At 60.9% G+C, this 14,870-nt stretch overlaps 1 protein-coding gene across 14 annotated transcripts in view; it reads left to right on the top strand.

The window, feature by feature from the left end:
• MCF2L (MCF.2 cell line derived transforming sequence like) overlaps positions 1-14,870 on the top strand; it is a 133,621-nt gene that overhangs the window by 114,966 nt on the left and 3,785 nt on the right. For 10 of the 14 annotated variants that reach the window (XM_060636645.3, XM_060636640.3, XM_078452860.2 and 7 more), the window contains 17 exons: positions 233-424; positions 844-1,035; positions 1,566-1,725; positions 2,410-2,480; positions 2,686-2,762; positions 3,216-3,282; positions 3,935-4,050; positions 5,172-5,241; positions 6,557-6,649; positions 6,752-6,844; positions 7,473-7,598; positions 8,641-8,862; positions 9,082-9,174; positions 10,135-10,213; positions 10,350-10,416; positions 11,131-11,249; positions 12,751-12,825. In XM_060636645.3, coding sequence (XP_060492628.3) covers positions 233-424; positions 844-1,035; positions 1,566-1,725; positions 2,410-2,480; positions 2,686-2,762; positions 3,216-3,282; positions 3,935-4,050; positions 5,172-5,241; positions 6,557-6,649; positions 6,752-6,844; positions 7,473-7,598; positions 8,641-8,862; positions 9,082-9,174; positions 10,135-10,213; positions 10,350-10,416; positions 11,131-11,249; positions 12,751-12,825 — 1,912 coding nt within the window. Of the gene's footprint in view, positions 1-232; positions 425-843; positions 1,036-1,565; positions 1,726-2,409; positions 2,481-2,685; positions 2,763-3,215; positions 3,283-3,934; positions 4,051-5,171; positions 5,242-6,556; positions 6,650-6,751; positions 6,845-7,472; positions 7,599-8,640; positions 8,863-9,081; positions 9,175-10,134; positions 10,214-10,349; positions 10,417-11,130; positions 11,250-11,396; positions 11,490-12,750; positions 12,826-14,870 lie in introns of all 14 variants that reach the window. The other 4 variants (XM_078452857.2, XM_060636647.3, XM_078452861.2 and 1 more) reach the window with 2 other exon arrangements.

The following is a 14,870-nucleotide window of genomic DNA, read 5'->3' as shown; positions in this document are numbered from 1 at the left end:
AGGCCATTGTGGGCAGGAGACAGCCTACGGGGGGTGCTCAGGGCACCACCAGGGTCACTTAGGAAGGCAGGGGAATGGGGCTGTCTCGCCATCTGGTGGGGGGTGTCCGCGGGTGGAGGGACGGAGCCCCTCCCGCTCTCACTCCCACCCTGACGGATCCCACCCAGGAAATCGCACCTGTTGCTCTAACAAACCCAAGCTGAGCCGTGTACCTGGGGTGGCTCCCACGCAGGTGTCTGTAGAGCGGGCCCTCGCACTTGCCCTGGAGGGTGAGAAGCTCATTGACAGCAGGCACTACGCTGTGGACTCCATCCGCCCCAAGTGCCATGAGCTCCAGCACCTGTGCGACCAGTTCGCGGCAGAGGTCGAGAGGAGGAGGGGGCTGCTCAGCAAGTCCCTGGAGCTGCACAGCCTCCTGGAGGCGGTGAGACCCCTCCCCATGCCCTCCTGGTCCCGCGGGGTCCCCCTCCCCACACCTGCCCCTCCCATGTGGACCACAGTCACTGGCTGGAAGCTGGTCCCACGCCCTGCTGTCCATGGGCCTGTCTCAAGGCCCAGCCAGTCACAGATGCCCATTTCTAGAATTCACTTGCCACAGCTGATAGATCTTGCCGAGGACCAGAAATTCTCTGCACTTGGCCCCTCTGTCCTCTGTGTGAACGAGTCCAGGCCGGATGATGCACGTAGCCTTGGGGCGCCGTGTAGCTGGGTTGCAGAGATCCCCAGAATCGTGGCAGCCGCTGGTGGGACCGGAGGGCCCCGGCCTAGCACGCGTAACACACACGCCAAGACCCAGCCTCTGACGGGCCCGCTCTCTCCCTCTGCCATGCTTGGCGTGTCCAGTCCATGAAGTGGTGTGATGAGGGAATCTACCTGCTGGCCTCACAGCCTGTGGACAAGTGCCAGTCCCAGGAGGGTGCTGAGGCGGCCCTCCAGGAAATTGAGAAGTTTCTGGAGACTGGCACAGAAAACAAGATCCAGGAGCTCGACAGAATCTACCAGGACTATGAACCCGTCCTTACCACAGACCTGATGGTAAGTGGGGCCCATGCTCGTGGTGGGGGCAGGGGCGGCCGCCATGAGCTCTTCTGGGACCCTGGGCCTCTTGAGGCTCAGCTTCCCCTCAGCACAGGATTCCGTGACCCAGCGGCCCTCCTGTGCCTGGGGTCTTTCTCTGCAAGACCACCACTGGGGGCGCCCCCACCTGGTTTCCCCAGCACCCCACCTCCTGCGTGCCCCCCTGTACATCGCGCCGACCCCAGCCCCCACTGCCGCCCAGCCGGCTGCCCACACCCCCGGGGCGCCCACAGGGTCACACCCTTCCCGCAGGGAACGTGTGGGGGCCACGTGTCCCTCCCTCCCTTCCAGCTGACTCTCCTCAAAGCTCCAGGTCCTGCATTCCACGGGGTCCCACCCCTCCCTCCTGCGGCGGGGGTGGGGATGGGGGGAGTGCAGGGTTGTGCCCTGGCGGCTGGCTGTGACACTACAGCCCAGCCTCTAAGGAGGCCAGGCCTCTCACTTTGCTGGCATCGCTGGCTCACGAGCCCACACACGTGTCCCTTCAGGAGCATGTGCAGAAGGTCTACCAGAAGCAGGAGGGCACGGAGGAGATGTTCCACCGGAGACAGGCCAGCCTGAAGAAGCTGGCGGCCAAGCAGACGCGGCCCGTGCAGCCGGTGGCCCCCCGGCCAGAGGCACTCACAAAGTCACCCTGCCCCTCCCCAGGTGTGCACAGCCACCACCCCTCCCGTCCACAGCGGGCCCTCGCCCAGTTTGTAAATGAACTTTTATCGGCACAGGGCCAGTGTGTGCCGAGTGGTTGGGGCAGAGAGGGGGTGGCCCGTGGACTAGGACATTCACTGGCTGTCCAGGGACTTTTCCCTGGTTAGCATTCCGGTCTCTGCCCCAGCCCATCTGTCCTCAGTACTGTTGCCAAAATGGTTCTCCTTCAGCATCTCTGACCACAGCCCAAATTCCCCGAGGCAGCAGCCCCTCATGGGCTCCTTGGAGCCCCTCCTGCAGTGGCACCTGCCCGCCGTCCTCTTCGGGGCTTTGGCAAGTGGGCCGCAAGTTGGTGAGACTGTGGAGAGCCGGCCCCCTCCCGCCACCTGCTGCAGCATGTGGCACCCATCAGAGGGGACCCTGGCCCCTGGCCCGGTGGTGTCCGGGTCCCTCGTGCTCACGGACTCCATGCTAGCCTGTGTGGCCGGCCATCTTCCTGCTCACCTGTCTCCCACCTGCTCTCCTCTTTCTCCATGTTTCTCTGCTTTCCTCACCCTTCTCCAGGGGACTTGCTTCTTTTCTCTCTGAAAGTTCAAAGTAACCCCAGGTGCTCCCAGGTCCAGTCCTTCCTCTCCAGGCAGTAAGGTATGAAGCCACGTCTTCCTTCCCCACTTCTTTCCAAACCAGGCAGCCGGAGAGGCTCTGAGAACAGTCCTGAGGGCAGCATGCTCCGGAGAGGGCCCTACAGGAGGGCCAAGGTGAGGCCACAGTCCATGCTGCCCCCACAACAGCTGCCCGCCATCGCGGTCCAGCACCACCGGGCTCCCCCTGCCCTGCCTGTGCCGTGGGACCTCAGATTCCTCCCCAGACGGGGAATGAGGTGGGGCTCCTTGAAGTCAGGACGCCAGGCTGCACCTTCTGGCATCTGAATGCTCAATGCGCTGCGTGCTCGTCTTTCCCCAGAGCGAAGTGACTGAGAGCCGGCAGGGCCGCGGCAGCTCCACAGGCGACGAGGAGGAGAGCCTGGCCATCTTGCGGAGGTGAGCGGCTCTGGTCCACACACGGCAGGTGCGACCCTGTCAGATCTCCGCCTTTGGCCGCAGAGAATCAGAGTGCAAACAAGCCAGAGCTGGTGGATAGTCAGCTTCTACCCCAAAGCTGGCGTCCTGGCGTGGACACACGTGCGCCACGCTGTGGACAGATGTACGGTCCACTTCTGGGACCAGGACTGATCCGGTTTCTCCTAGAAAAGCCTGTTGTCCCTGGGCCCTCAGGCAGGACTCTGGTGACTTGAAATGGCTCGTGTCCCCCTTTCTCAAGCCGTAGGTGACAAGACTGATTCCACAGAGACAGGCGCGTAGCCACGGCTCCTCAGTGGGCTGCACCCATGTGCTGGCGCCCTCTCTCTTCTCCCACCATCCCTGCTCCGAGCATCTTCTCTCTGTGCCCTTCCTGCTCTAATGCTTTCTCCGCTGTCTGTGCCCCACTCACAGGCATGTGATGAATGAGCTCTTGGACACGGAACGGGTGTACGTGGAAGAGCTGCTCTGTGTCCTGGAGGTGAGTCTGCAGGGATGGGGGGATGGCCAGGGAGCCCCGGGGCCCGTAGGCCCGCCCGCCCCATGCAGCAAGGGTGAGAGGATGGTGGCGGCTTTACTCGCACGGCCCCACCGGCGGGACCAGGGACAAGGAGATGGAGGTACGTGGCTCAGGGACCCGCTCCAGCAGCACGTGGCTGACCCCAGGAGTGTGGCGGGAGCGGGAGGCTGCGTGTGACTCCACTGCAGGAAGAGCTGAACCGTCTGGGTCTGGGTGGAGGCAGAGTGGAGGCCCCGGGGAACTGTTGCCAGCAGGGCAGGGGGCTTCTGGGCACTGGAATGTTCTGGATTTGGGTCTGGGTGGTGGTTACAGGGGTGTAGACATTGAAATGAGTCATCAAGGAGTACCCCCAAGATTTCTCTCCTTCATACAAGTTACGTGAATCCTCGAAGTTAAAAAGCAGAAGGACAGATCCCCCCCACCCAAAACAGATGGTGCTGTTTGTAGCTCACGCACGTTGGTTGGCACTTGCTGCCTCGTGGTCGTCCTAGAAACGGCCGGTGAATAAATATGGATGGATTCACTTTCTAAAACCTGAGAGGCATCCTCTCCCCGCGGGCCTCCCTCCAAGCACGTGATGGAGGCCGCGTTCCGACCCCTCCCCTCCACGCAGGGCTATGCCGCCGAGCTGGACAACCCGCTGATGGCGCACCTCGTCTCACCCGGCCTCCAAAACAAGAAGGACGTTTTGTTTGGAAACATGGAAGAGATTTACCACTTTCACAACAGGTCAGGCCCTCCCCTGCCCACCCCTGCTGGGCAGGGTCTGCCTCTAGAGCAGGCCCCTGCGGTGAGCAGGAACCAGTGGGCTCGGGTGCACGGCGCCCCCAGGCTGGTTCCCGCGGCCCACCTGCCAGCCCGGAGATGTCGGATGCCCGGTGCTTGGAGGACGCAGGAGCTGCTGGCCCACTCCCGCCGGCCAGCAGGGGCCGGTCTGCTTGGCATGAGCGTTGGGCCCTTTGGGGCAACCCCGAGGCCACACTGCCCAGCCAGGTGCATTTCGTTCCCAAGCCTGTTCTTGAAAAGGAGGCAACGGCAGACATCCCCATCCTGCCCTTCTCCCCTCGTGAGCGCTGTCTGTGGCCGCCGTGGCTCCGGGGGCAGAACAGTGGTCCTTCTGTGGCTGTTCATCCCGGGCTCCTCACTGCAGTTTGTGGGAGCTTGTGGGGCAGGACGCGAGGAGGTGGATGCAGGGTGCATGGGGAGGGGGCAGTCACACAGACGGCACGGGCCCTGCCCTCCTCTGGGCTTCTTGTGTCTGACCACGTGCTTTCACCCCTCGGTCACTGGTGTCTCTCACCCACTGGTTCACAGAGGAGGCACCGGTCTGCAGCCGGGCCCTCTGGACCCCACCCCTTTCCACAACGGAGGCACACGTCAGGTGGCCTGGTCCCTCAGTGTCCTTGGCTCACCCCAGCCTCCGCCCTGTGTCCCTAGTGGCTCTAAGCCACGGTGCTAGTGTTGTGAACTGACCCCAGGGAGCTCTCCCTCCCAGCAGATTCACCGCAGGCTCCGGCTGGGCATCTGGGAGTGTCCCTGGGGCAGAGCTACCTGGGTGTGGGCAGGGCTTTCACAGCTGGGCCTCACGCCTTTCTGTCTGTTGAAAAGGAGCTGTCCCAAGCTCTGTGTGAACACCAATGTCAGAAACATGAAGGGACCCACGAAGGGGCCAGAGTGCTTAAACCTGAGAGTTTGCTTCAGCCAGGACCCAGGAGTGACCCGTGTGGGCTGCAGACTATCCAGACTTAGAAATAAAAGTCATCAGGAAAATAGTATCTGTTGATTTGTTATAGGAAGTGTCTCCTTTGGGTTGCTCATCGCATGACCTAATGCAAACTTTCTTTGTCTAGAATATTCCTGAGGGAGCTGGAAAACTACACTGACTGCCCAGAGCTGGTTGGAAGGTGTTTTCTGGAACGGGTATGTGCTGTTTCAACATGTGCTTGATGGTGCCTTACTTGTTAAAATAATAATGACTTTAATGTGTTTTTGTTTTGTTTTGAGAAAGAGTATGGGGGGCGGAGAGGGGCAGAGAGGGAGGGAGACACAGAATCAGAAGCAGGCTCCAGGCTCCGAGTTGTCAGCACAGAGCCCAACGCGGGGCTTGAACTCACAAACCATGTGTCATGACCTGAGCTGAAGTCGGACGCTTAACCGACTGAGCCACCCAGGCTCCCCAATAATGAGTTTAAACCCTATCACAGTGTCCTTCTAACCAACTGAAATGACAAAGTTTCACTCTGTTCCTGGTTTGCCTAAGAGGATGTGATACTTTCTGGAAGGGCCAAAAGTATATTTTTTCTCAAGTCCAAAAAGTTCAAAAAAGGGAAAAAGTATAAAACATCAGCATTTCGAAATGCCAGATTTATAAAGTGTCTGTCTTGCCTGCACACGTTAGAGCTGAACTTGTCTTGAGGTGGTATTAGTGTCATGTCTGGTCTTCCCCTGGTCACCCCTCTCCGCCCACCCCCATACTAGCAGGTGTGGGACGGGTCCCCTTATCTTTCTCCCTTTGAAACTGCAGACGGCCCCTCTTCCAGGCAGAGAGAAGCAGTGGGAGATGACAGGGCATCTTCTCAGGCCAGCTTCACACACTGCTCGCTGAGCAGTGTGGAAAATGTAGCGAAAGTGAAGCCATTTTCACAAAATGAGATGGAGGCTGAGACGCATCACCATGAAATAAGGCCATCGGGCAGAAGGAAGGAGAAGGGGCCACATTTGTCCTTCTACCCTGCCTGCTCACTGGGGACGCTTCTGGGTGCTGTTTGAGAATTGGGGTGGAGGGTTCCTTCACACTGCAGGTCAGTGGTTCTCAAAGGAGGCCCCCTGGCCGACAGCACCAGCATCCCGGGATCTTATGGGGAATGCAGGTTCTCAGGTCCCGGCTGCAGCTGCTGAAGCAGAACCTGAAGTGCGGCTCTGTCGTAACAAACCCGCAGACGGTCCTGGTGCACACGCAGGTCTGCGCACAAGCCCTGCGTGTTCTTTCCCTGGAAAGTTTGCGCACACTTTAAGTCTGTTATCCTCACGGCACAGAGCCAGCCGCGTGGTGCTAACCTGTGTGAAAGGCGTCTCAGGACTAGCGCAGCCCTGAGCAGCGGTCCCTGGGGGAGCCGTTTCACAGCTGCCCCACAATGAAGGACGCAGTGTCTGTGGTGGAGGAGGTGCACGCGGTGCGGGGCTGTCAAATCGCACCCCGAGGCACTCTGTGACGTGCACTCTGTCCCCGGCTCAGATGGAAGAGTTCCAGATCTACGAGAAGTATTGCCAGAACAAGCCTCGCTCTGAGAGCCTGTGGAGACAGTGCTCCGACTGCCCGTTTTTCCAGGTGTGTCTGGGGACCCTCCTAGTGAAGAGTGCTGTCTCCTCATTAGCTGACTGTCACACAGGGAACAAGAGGACCCTGTAAAGAGGTTTCTGGGACTTGCAGGAATGCCAGAGGAAGCTGGACCACAAGCTGAGTCTCGACTCCTACCTGCTGAAGCCAGTGCAGAGAATCACCAAGTACCAGCTGCTGCTCAAGGTGATGTGCCCGCAGCCGCCTGCCGCCCCTGCCGCGCCCTCCCAGCCCCGCACCCCTGCCAGGGCCCCGTCTCTTCACAGACCTGTGTGGAGGGCTCACTGTCCGCCGGCCATCATTGGGGGGGGCGGGGAGCACAGAGGTGACCAGATGGGCAGACTCGTGGAGCACACTCGCCACTCGCCCTGGGCCGTGCGCTCACACACAGTCCTCCCTGCAAGGCCGGCCCCGGTGCGCAACCCGGTGGACGTGAAGGTCATGCCTTCAGCCGTCCCATGTTTGGGGGTGCCAGGTTGGAGACAAAAGAGTACCCAGGTCTAGGAGTGGGAAGGCGGGAGCTGCACAAGGGGCCTCGCCCCATCCAGGCCTGGCCGCCTGGCTCGGGAGGCATCCCTGTGTGCAGCGTCAGGCAGGACTGTGGGAGTGAGGCACGGGGCGGCAGGCCTGGGGGTGGCTTCCTAAGCTGGTCTGAGGCCCGCGCCCCAGGCAGACCCACCACGAGCGGCCTTGTCCGCGGTGCCAGCTGTGCAGGGAGCCGCGCTGCATGTCCTGAGGGTCCAAGCATGGGCACGCAGAGCGGAGCAGAGCATCCAGTGCCCCGCGGGTGTGTGAACACGGCCTCGTCCCCCAGGAGATGCTCAAATACAGCAAGAGCTGCGAGGGGGCTGAGGACCTGCAGGAGGCACTGAGCTCCATCCTGGGCATCCTCAAGGCCGTGAACGACTCCATGCACCTGATCGCCATCACCGGCTATGACGTAAGGGCCTCCCCGTCCGCTGAGGAGCCTGGTGACGGTCCACCCACCGTCCTCGCAGAGCTGTGCCTGGGGACATCCGTGTGCGGGTGTATCACCTGCATACGCTGGGGCGTGCCCTGGCGCACAGGGACATGGGAGCCTTCACACCTCCCGCACCCACACGTCCCTGCACCCGCACCCACACCCCCCTGCACCAACACCCTCGTGCACCCACACCTCCCACACCCGCACCCACACGCCCCTGCACCTGCACCCACATCCCCCTGCACCCACACCCACATGCCCCTGCACCCACACACCCCTGCACCTACACCCACATGCCTCTGCACCCATACCCATACCCCCCTGCACCTGCACCCACACTCCCCTGCACCCGCACCCCCCTGCACCCCCCTGCACCCACATGCCCATGCACCCACACCCACACCCCCCCACACCCGCACCCACATGCCCCTATACCCACATGCCTGTGCACCCACACGTCCCTGCACTCGCACCCGCACGCCCCTGCACCCACACCTGCACCCCCCTGCACCCACACCCACACGCCCCTGCACCCACACACCCCTGCACCCGCACCCTCATGCACCCACACCCACACCCCCTGCACCCACACCCACACCCCCTTGCACCCGCACGCACACACCCCTACACCCACGCACCCCTGCACCCGCACCCACACATCCCTGCACCTGCATGCCCCACACCCACACACACATCCTCCCACACCCAGCAGATGGGACCTTTGTCCTAGCGGATGGTCCTCTGCTGGCACGTCCTCACCACCCAGAGTCCAGCGTGTGCATCCTGTGGGTTTAGACAGGGTGTGAGGCCCGTCTCCCTGCTGGAAAGCCCCTGTGCTCTGCCTGTTCACCCTCCCTGGCCCCCGACCACCCCCGGCTCCTGTCTCCCCAGTTCTGCTTTTCCCCAAGCGTTACATAACAGTGGTCTACGGACACAGCCCCCCCCCCCCCCCCCCGCCCAGGCGGCCTGCTTCCGTTTGACGACGTGCACGTAAGGCCCCACTTTGTCCTGGGCTTAGGGGAACCTGAGTGACCTGGGGAGGCTGCTGATGCAAGGCTCCTTCAGCGTGTGGACAGACCACAAGAAGGGCCACACGAAGGTGAAGGACCTGGCCAGATTCAAGCCCATGCAGCGGCACCTCTTCCTGCACGAGAAGGCCGTGCTCTTCTGCAAGAAGAGGGAGGAAAACGGGGAGGGCTACGAGAAGGCCCCTTCCTACAGCTACAAGCAGTCCCTGAACGTGAGTGAGCCTCAGTCCCCGCAGCCTCGGCCACGATGCCCACTTCGGGCACGGGCCACTCTTATCTCTGGGTGTGGGAGTCTGGGACCCCGGGCGTCCTCAGCCCCCACCCCAAAACCGCTTCCGTTGCTTCGGGAACCCACCAACACCTTTCAGGGATGGGGGGCCGGCTCTCATCCTGCACACTCATGAGCCCGTCTCCCTGCTTGGCGCTGTCAGATGGCGGCAGTAGGCATAACCGAGAATGTGAAGGGCGACGTGAGAAAGTTCGAGATCTGGTACAACGCCCGGGAGGAGGTGTACATCATACAGGTAGGGCTGGTGTCCCCAGGCCGGGTGCTGGGCACGTGTCAGAAAGGCCTGTGGCAAGAGCTGGTGTGTGTAGACTCTTCCGTGTGACTTTATCACCCAGAAGCCATTTAGGGGCATTGCCCTGGGCTGTCGCTACCCTGAACTGGGCCCAGGAGGAAGTACAGGAAACCAATGTTAGGGTGCTCCGAGGGCGTGGCCGGGAGCACGGGCTTGCATGTGCCTGGACGGCACACCTGGGCCATGCTTATACACGTGACCGGGCTGCCTCACTGGTGAGGGCCGGAGGTGGGAGGCCATGAGTGCCCCCTGAGTCTGGTGAGCCCAGCGCCCTGTGAAGGGGCGCCCTTCACACCCAGGCATGCTGGCGGGACGTGGTGGCCACGGAGCGCTGTCACCACACACACCAGCACCGCCAGGCCCACGGCGATGACACGGGTCTGCTCGGCATGGGCTCAGGCACCAGCCCCAGAAGCTGCCAGAACAGTGGCCGGCCTGCTTCTCCAGAGTCCAGCTGCCTGCCCGTCACTCCCACAGGCCTCACACACTGCACCGAGGCGAGACGGCGGCCTGCTCCCCTCTCTGGCCCTGAGAGTTAGAGTCTACTTCAGGGTCTCGGACTCCTGTCAGACATGTCACCTAACACAACACCCTGGGCCACTTCCCAGAGGAAGATGCTCTCAAAGGGTGGTCTGTGCCCCAGGGTTTCCACCAAGTCAGGCACCAGCGAGGGCGCAAAGCTGGTGGCCAGGCGGTCACAGCCCGCCGCCTGTGTGGCCCACAGACCCTTCCTGTCATGCCCATGAGGCGGTCCCAAGGCAAAGGGACCATTTCTCCTTCCTTCTGGGCAGAGCTCTTGTTATCAGTCCCCACGGTCATCCTCAGAAGCTACCAGGGTAAAAGCAAAGCGGCATCTTCAGGGAACATGCACCCTTACCTCCTGGCTTTCCCCCTGGGGCACAGGCACCGACGGCGGAGATTAAAGCAGCCTGGGTGAGTGAGATCCGCAAGGTGCTGACCAGCCAGCTGCAGGCTTGCAGAGGTAAGAGGTCTGGGCCGCCAGCGGCTCCGCTCTGCTCCGGGCGCATTCCCACACATATCCAAAGCAACTCCCAGATTGTTGGCTGTTGTTGGAGGTGCGGTCGTGCAGCACAGGGTCTGTGTGTTCCTTCCCGCAGAAGCCAGCCAGCACCGAGCGCTGGAACAGTCCCAGAGCCTTCCTCTGCCCACGCCGCCCAGCACCAGGTGAGGGAGCCACCTCCGCTCGGGACCATGGGAGCCTGTCCCAGAGCCTGCCTCTGCATGCGCCACTGGGTACACACGGCCCCTTCCCTGAACCTCCTCACTGGGAATTTGCTCCAAGCCCCCGGGACGGCTTGTCCTCTGGCATTACGTGCTCGGGGGTCCATCCCTGCGGGCCAGCTTCGGGGACGGTGTCTCCGGCCCCACCCCTGGGTGCTGCTGGCACAGGTGACTGTTAGCTGCCAGGTTTCCATGATGGTCGCGCTTCAGACAGGGCCTGTCAGGTGCCGAGGCGCAGAGCCACGCCCGCGGCTCACAGTTGATAGACACGCATGTTTCGGGTGCCAGCCCTGAGGCTGGCTTCACAGGACCTTTTCTGCCCTTAGCCTTACTTTGTTACCGTATTCATTCGCAGCTTTATTTTTCTGTTTCTTATATAAGCACATCTGGTCACTCGTGGGACAGGATGGGGGCTAAGTAAATAATGCATAGAACAATAGTTTGAAAAGAAAAAGGCCACCCCCCCCCATCCCTGCAAGTCAAAAAGTCAGCAACCATCTCCTACGTAACAGGAAACAGGTGGATTTGTTCTCATTCAGTTCTGCCTGGTTAACCCGGAAGTGCGTGGAGGGCAGGATGGGGCCCAGGGTCTCTGCCTCGGATCCTCAGGGAGGCTGGAAAACTAACCAGGCCAAGTCCTCCTCCTTTTTTCATTAGTCCCTCGAAAGGGAACACAAGAAACATCAAAAAGCTGGAGGAAAGAAAAACCGACCCCCTAAGCCTGGAAGGATACGTGAGCTCCACACCGTTGCCGAAGCCCCCCGAGAAGGGCAGAGGTGGGTGTCTCTGCGGCGCAGCCCCGTCACGGCTGTCCCCGAGTGAGCAGGCGCGTCCAGGGCGTGCACACCTCTCAGAGGAGAGCCCGTGTGGGCTGGCGTGTGTCCCCGAGCACCCCCACTCCGTCCCTCTGTCTTCCTTCGGAGATGACACAGCCCCGAGCTCTACCTCAGAGAGCTCCGCACTTTCCAAAACGCGCTTTGCTCTGCCAGGCCTTGCTGCCCTCACAAGTCAGAAAGGTAAAAGGCGCCTGCCTCAGACCCACGCCCCGGACGTGCCGCTCACCCCGGTGGCACGCTTCTTGTTCGTGTGGTGATCATTCGTGTGGACGGCCCGACAGGGGTGGCTGCCGCCATCGTCACCACGTGCAGCCATTCAGAAGCTTTGCCCACTGACCCGCTCTCTTCCCTGGCACTGGCGTGTCTGTCCCACACATGGCCAGGGGCCTCTCACTGGGGGCCTTTTGTTTGCAAAGGAGGAGGCAGGCTTCTCTGGCAAACCTTGCTCGCAAACTGCACTCGTCTTTTGCTTTTTTGGTGCACCTCCTCCTGAACCCCCACCCCATCCTGCTCTGTCCTGCCCGGGACTGACGTTGGCGGGCCCTGGGGCACTCACTAGCACACAGGCCACATAAGGAATCCGCTGGGTGGGAACCTCGGAAAGCTTGTCTGCCTTGCAAGGCTCCTCGGTGGTGAAGCGTGTGGGGGGAAGGACACAGATGAGCCCACGGAGCCTGGAGCTCCGGCCGGGTCGTTACAGGACCACCCGCCCGATGCTAAAAGCCAGTGTTTACGAGTCGAGGATTCTTTTCACTCATCCAGAAAATTAGAGGGTTTTTTGTTTGTTTGTTTCAACTTACAAAATACTTTTAAGTTGGCCTCAAACTTTTTATTTTTAAAATATTTTTTTCACGTTTATTTATTAAGAGAGAGAGAGGGAGACAGAGACAGAGTGCCAGTGGGGAGGGGCAGGGAGAGAGGGAGACACAGAATCCAAAGCAGGCTCCAGGATCTGAGCTGTCATCACAGAGCCCGACGCAGGGCTCAAACTCATGAACCGTGAGATCATGACCTGAGCCGAAGTCGGACGCTTGGCCAACTGAGCCACCCAGGCGCCACAATCAAACTTTTTTTAAAAAAGGAGAGAAGCGCTCTGGTGCCGTGTACTTTGCCAAGCATGGAAAGTGCATACACTACACACTTTTATGCAGAGTTGAGAACCCGCGACCACCTGTAGCCTGCTGAAGTGAGGGTACGATTGCCACCGTCGGCCCGAGCTGGGCCTCCTCTCCCCCCCTCCCCGTTCCCGGGGCCACTCCCGTCATCCGCGGGGCCCTGTGGCCAGCTTAGTCTTGTGCACAGGAAGCCACTTGGCAGCAGTGGGAACCGGCCTGCTGGCGGTGGCGTTCTGTCCCTTGTGAACACTGCTCCGCACGCCCCCCACGCCCTGCTTGCAGCCCCTCACTCTCCTGTCTGTTTTTGCCTCTTCCTTCTTCCGCAGCTTCTCCTACCAGTCCTGGCAAAAAAGCTAAGCGACATGAAGTAAAGAGCGATCCAACGCCTTTTGGTTTACGAGGTAGAGTGGCTCAGCCTTGTGACGTAGCCTGCCGTCTGCGTCCCCATGTGGCTGGGGACGCTGTCTGCCTGGCCGGGGCTCGCCCCCCAGGATGCAGATCACGATAGGTGACGCAAATTGCCAGACGCAAATTCCTTGTTTTCTTCAAAAGCATGATGCTCTGGCGACAGATCTGTGATGACATCACCCTTCTCAGCTGGACTCCTGCCGGGTCTGCCCAGAACCGACCCCCTTAGGGGCTGCCGACGCCTGGCCGGCATTCGGATTGGGCTGTTTCTTGGTGGCTGTGTGGCCGCAGGCCTCCCCCGTCCAGGGCACCCGCCCATCCCCTGCTTCTTGGTGGGAGAAGCCGACAGGATCTTGTCAACTGACCATCTTGCAGGGAGATGACCAATAGTACAGACTGAGGGGGCCAAGCTCCATGTTGGAACTCAGGCCATTTCTTGCCCCCTCATATCACGAGGGTAAAGTGCAGCCCCCAAAACCTGAAGATCCCCTGGCCCAGGCTGAGGGGCTGAGGTTCTCAGGAAGGATTTCACTTTGTGAACCACCTTGAGTTTTCCAGCAACTGTGAAGTTTCCCAGGGGCACAGGCTGCGGCTCTCCAGCATCCCCGGGGTGAGAGCTCGGAGGCCAGGGGCCTTGGCCCACCCTCTCAGCCTTCACAGGGATGCATAGTGCCCCGGGGCCTGGGACAGGGGTCATTTCTGCCCTGACAGCCTCATTTCCTACCTCATACCTGGAGACACCTGAACACTGCCCTGGCTGAGTTCCCTTGGGCAGGAAGCTGGGGGGCTTCAGCCTCACCCACGGCCACCCGCCCATGGTTCCTACCGCCTTTCAGCCAAGTTGTGTCTCCTCCCGTGACAGGAAGATGAGGCAGCCTCGTGAGGTCACAGTGGACGTGACCTGAGTGCAGCGCCTGGGGCCCAACTGCTAGCCCCTTTTCACACCCTCCCACTGCTCCCTATTGCCCATCCCACGTGCCCCCCACCCCGAAGCAGGTGACAGCGCACATGGGTCTCCTGGGGAGGCAGGTGACAGCACGCACAGGTCTCCTGGGCATTCTTGCACATACTTAGCAGCTTGCCCCCTGAAAAGAGTCATCTTCCCAATGTTTTACTCAATGCCGCTGTCAGGAACTATTTTGCAGAGGAGGGAGGGGACCCCACTCACTGTCACCTGGGCCTGATGTCCTACACACTCACCTGCACGTGCGCAGATCAAGTGGGTTGGTGACACTTAGCTTCCCTCTTGGGCCTCGGTACTTTCCTGTCCATCCCCCCATCACACAGTCTTGACCCGGTGAGCCTGGTAGAAAGGCTTCCAGAGAGGCTGCTTGTCCCCACAGAGGCGAGCGAGCCCTTTGCACGCACCTGCTGTGACTCCCTCACATGCCTCAGCCTGTCGTCCTCAGGGAGGGCACGCCTCCTGCCACCCCACGTGTAATCTGGAACTGGTGTGCCCCGCCCGCACCCAGCAAGAAGCCTTCTCTTTCCAGACCCGCTTGCTTCTTGCTGCACAGCCATGGGACACATGGCCTGATGCTCCAGACTGTCACCTAGTGCCAGCATCACTGTGTTTGTTCAGAACCCGGAATCTGACATCTCCTATCTCCCCACAACTTACTTGCATTCTCCCCCAAATTTCCCCCAAATGGGAAATACAGGTGCTACTCTTTGGGCCTACAAGGCAGTGGAAACGCTGATGAAGGGCTGTGCACGCATTTTGTAAAGTCCCCAGAAAGATCTCTCCCCGCGTTTGCTGGCCCAGCCGAGCTCCGCGGCTGGAGCTCACACAGGCAGGCGGCCTGGCCTGGAATCCCAGCCTCACCACGTGGCCGAGGGGGCTCAGCGGCACTGTTAGCTTCTGTGTGCGGCGTCTGCTGGCCTGCATCACAGCGCCCCTACCTCGTGGGCTAAGGGCCAGGACGGGCCGGCACAGGGCACGTGCGGCGAGCCTCAGCCCTTGTGTGAGGGGCGGCCCCCCAGGCGGTCGGCCGGGTGTTCACCCTCCAAGTGCTAACTGCAAACTCCTTCCCTTTGG

This window comes from Panthera onca, chromosome A1 (genome assembly GCF_046562875.1).
Source record: "Panthera onca isolate mPanOnc1 chromosome A1, mPanOnc1 haplotype 2, whole genome shotgun sequence".
NCBI lineage: Eukaryota > Metazoa > Chordata > Mammalia > Carnivora > Felidae > Panthera > Panthera onca.
Note: the sequence above shows the minus strand (reverse complement) of the source record. Positions and strands in the feature narration are given on the sequence as shown.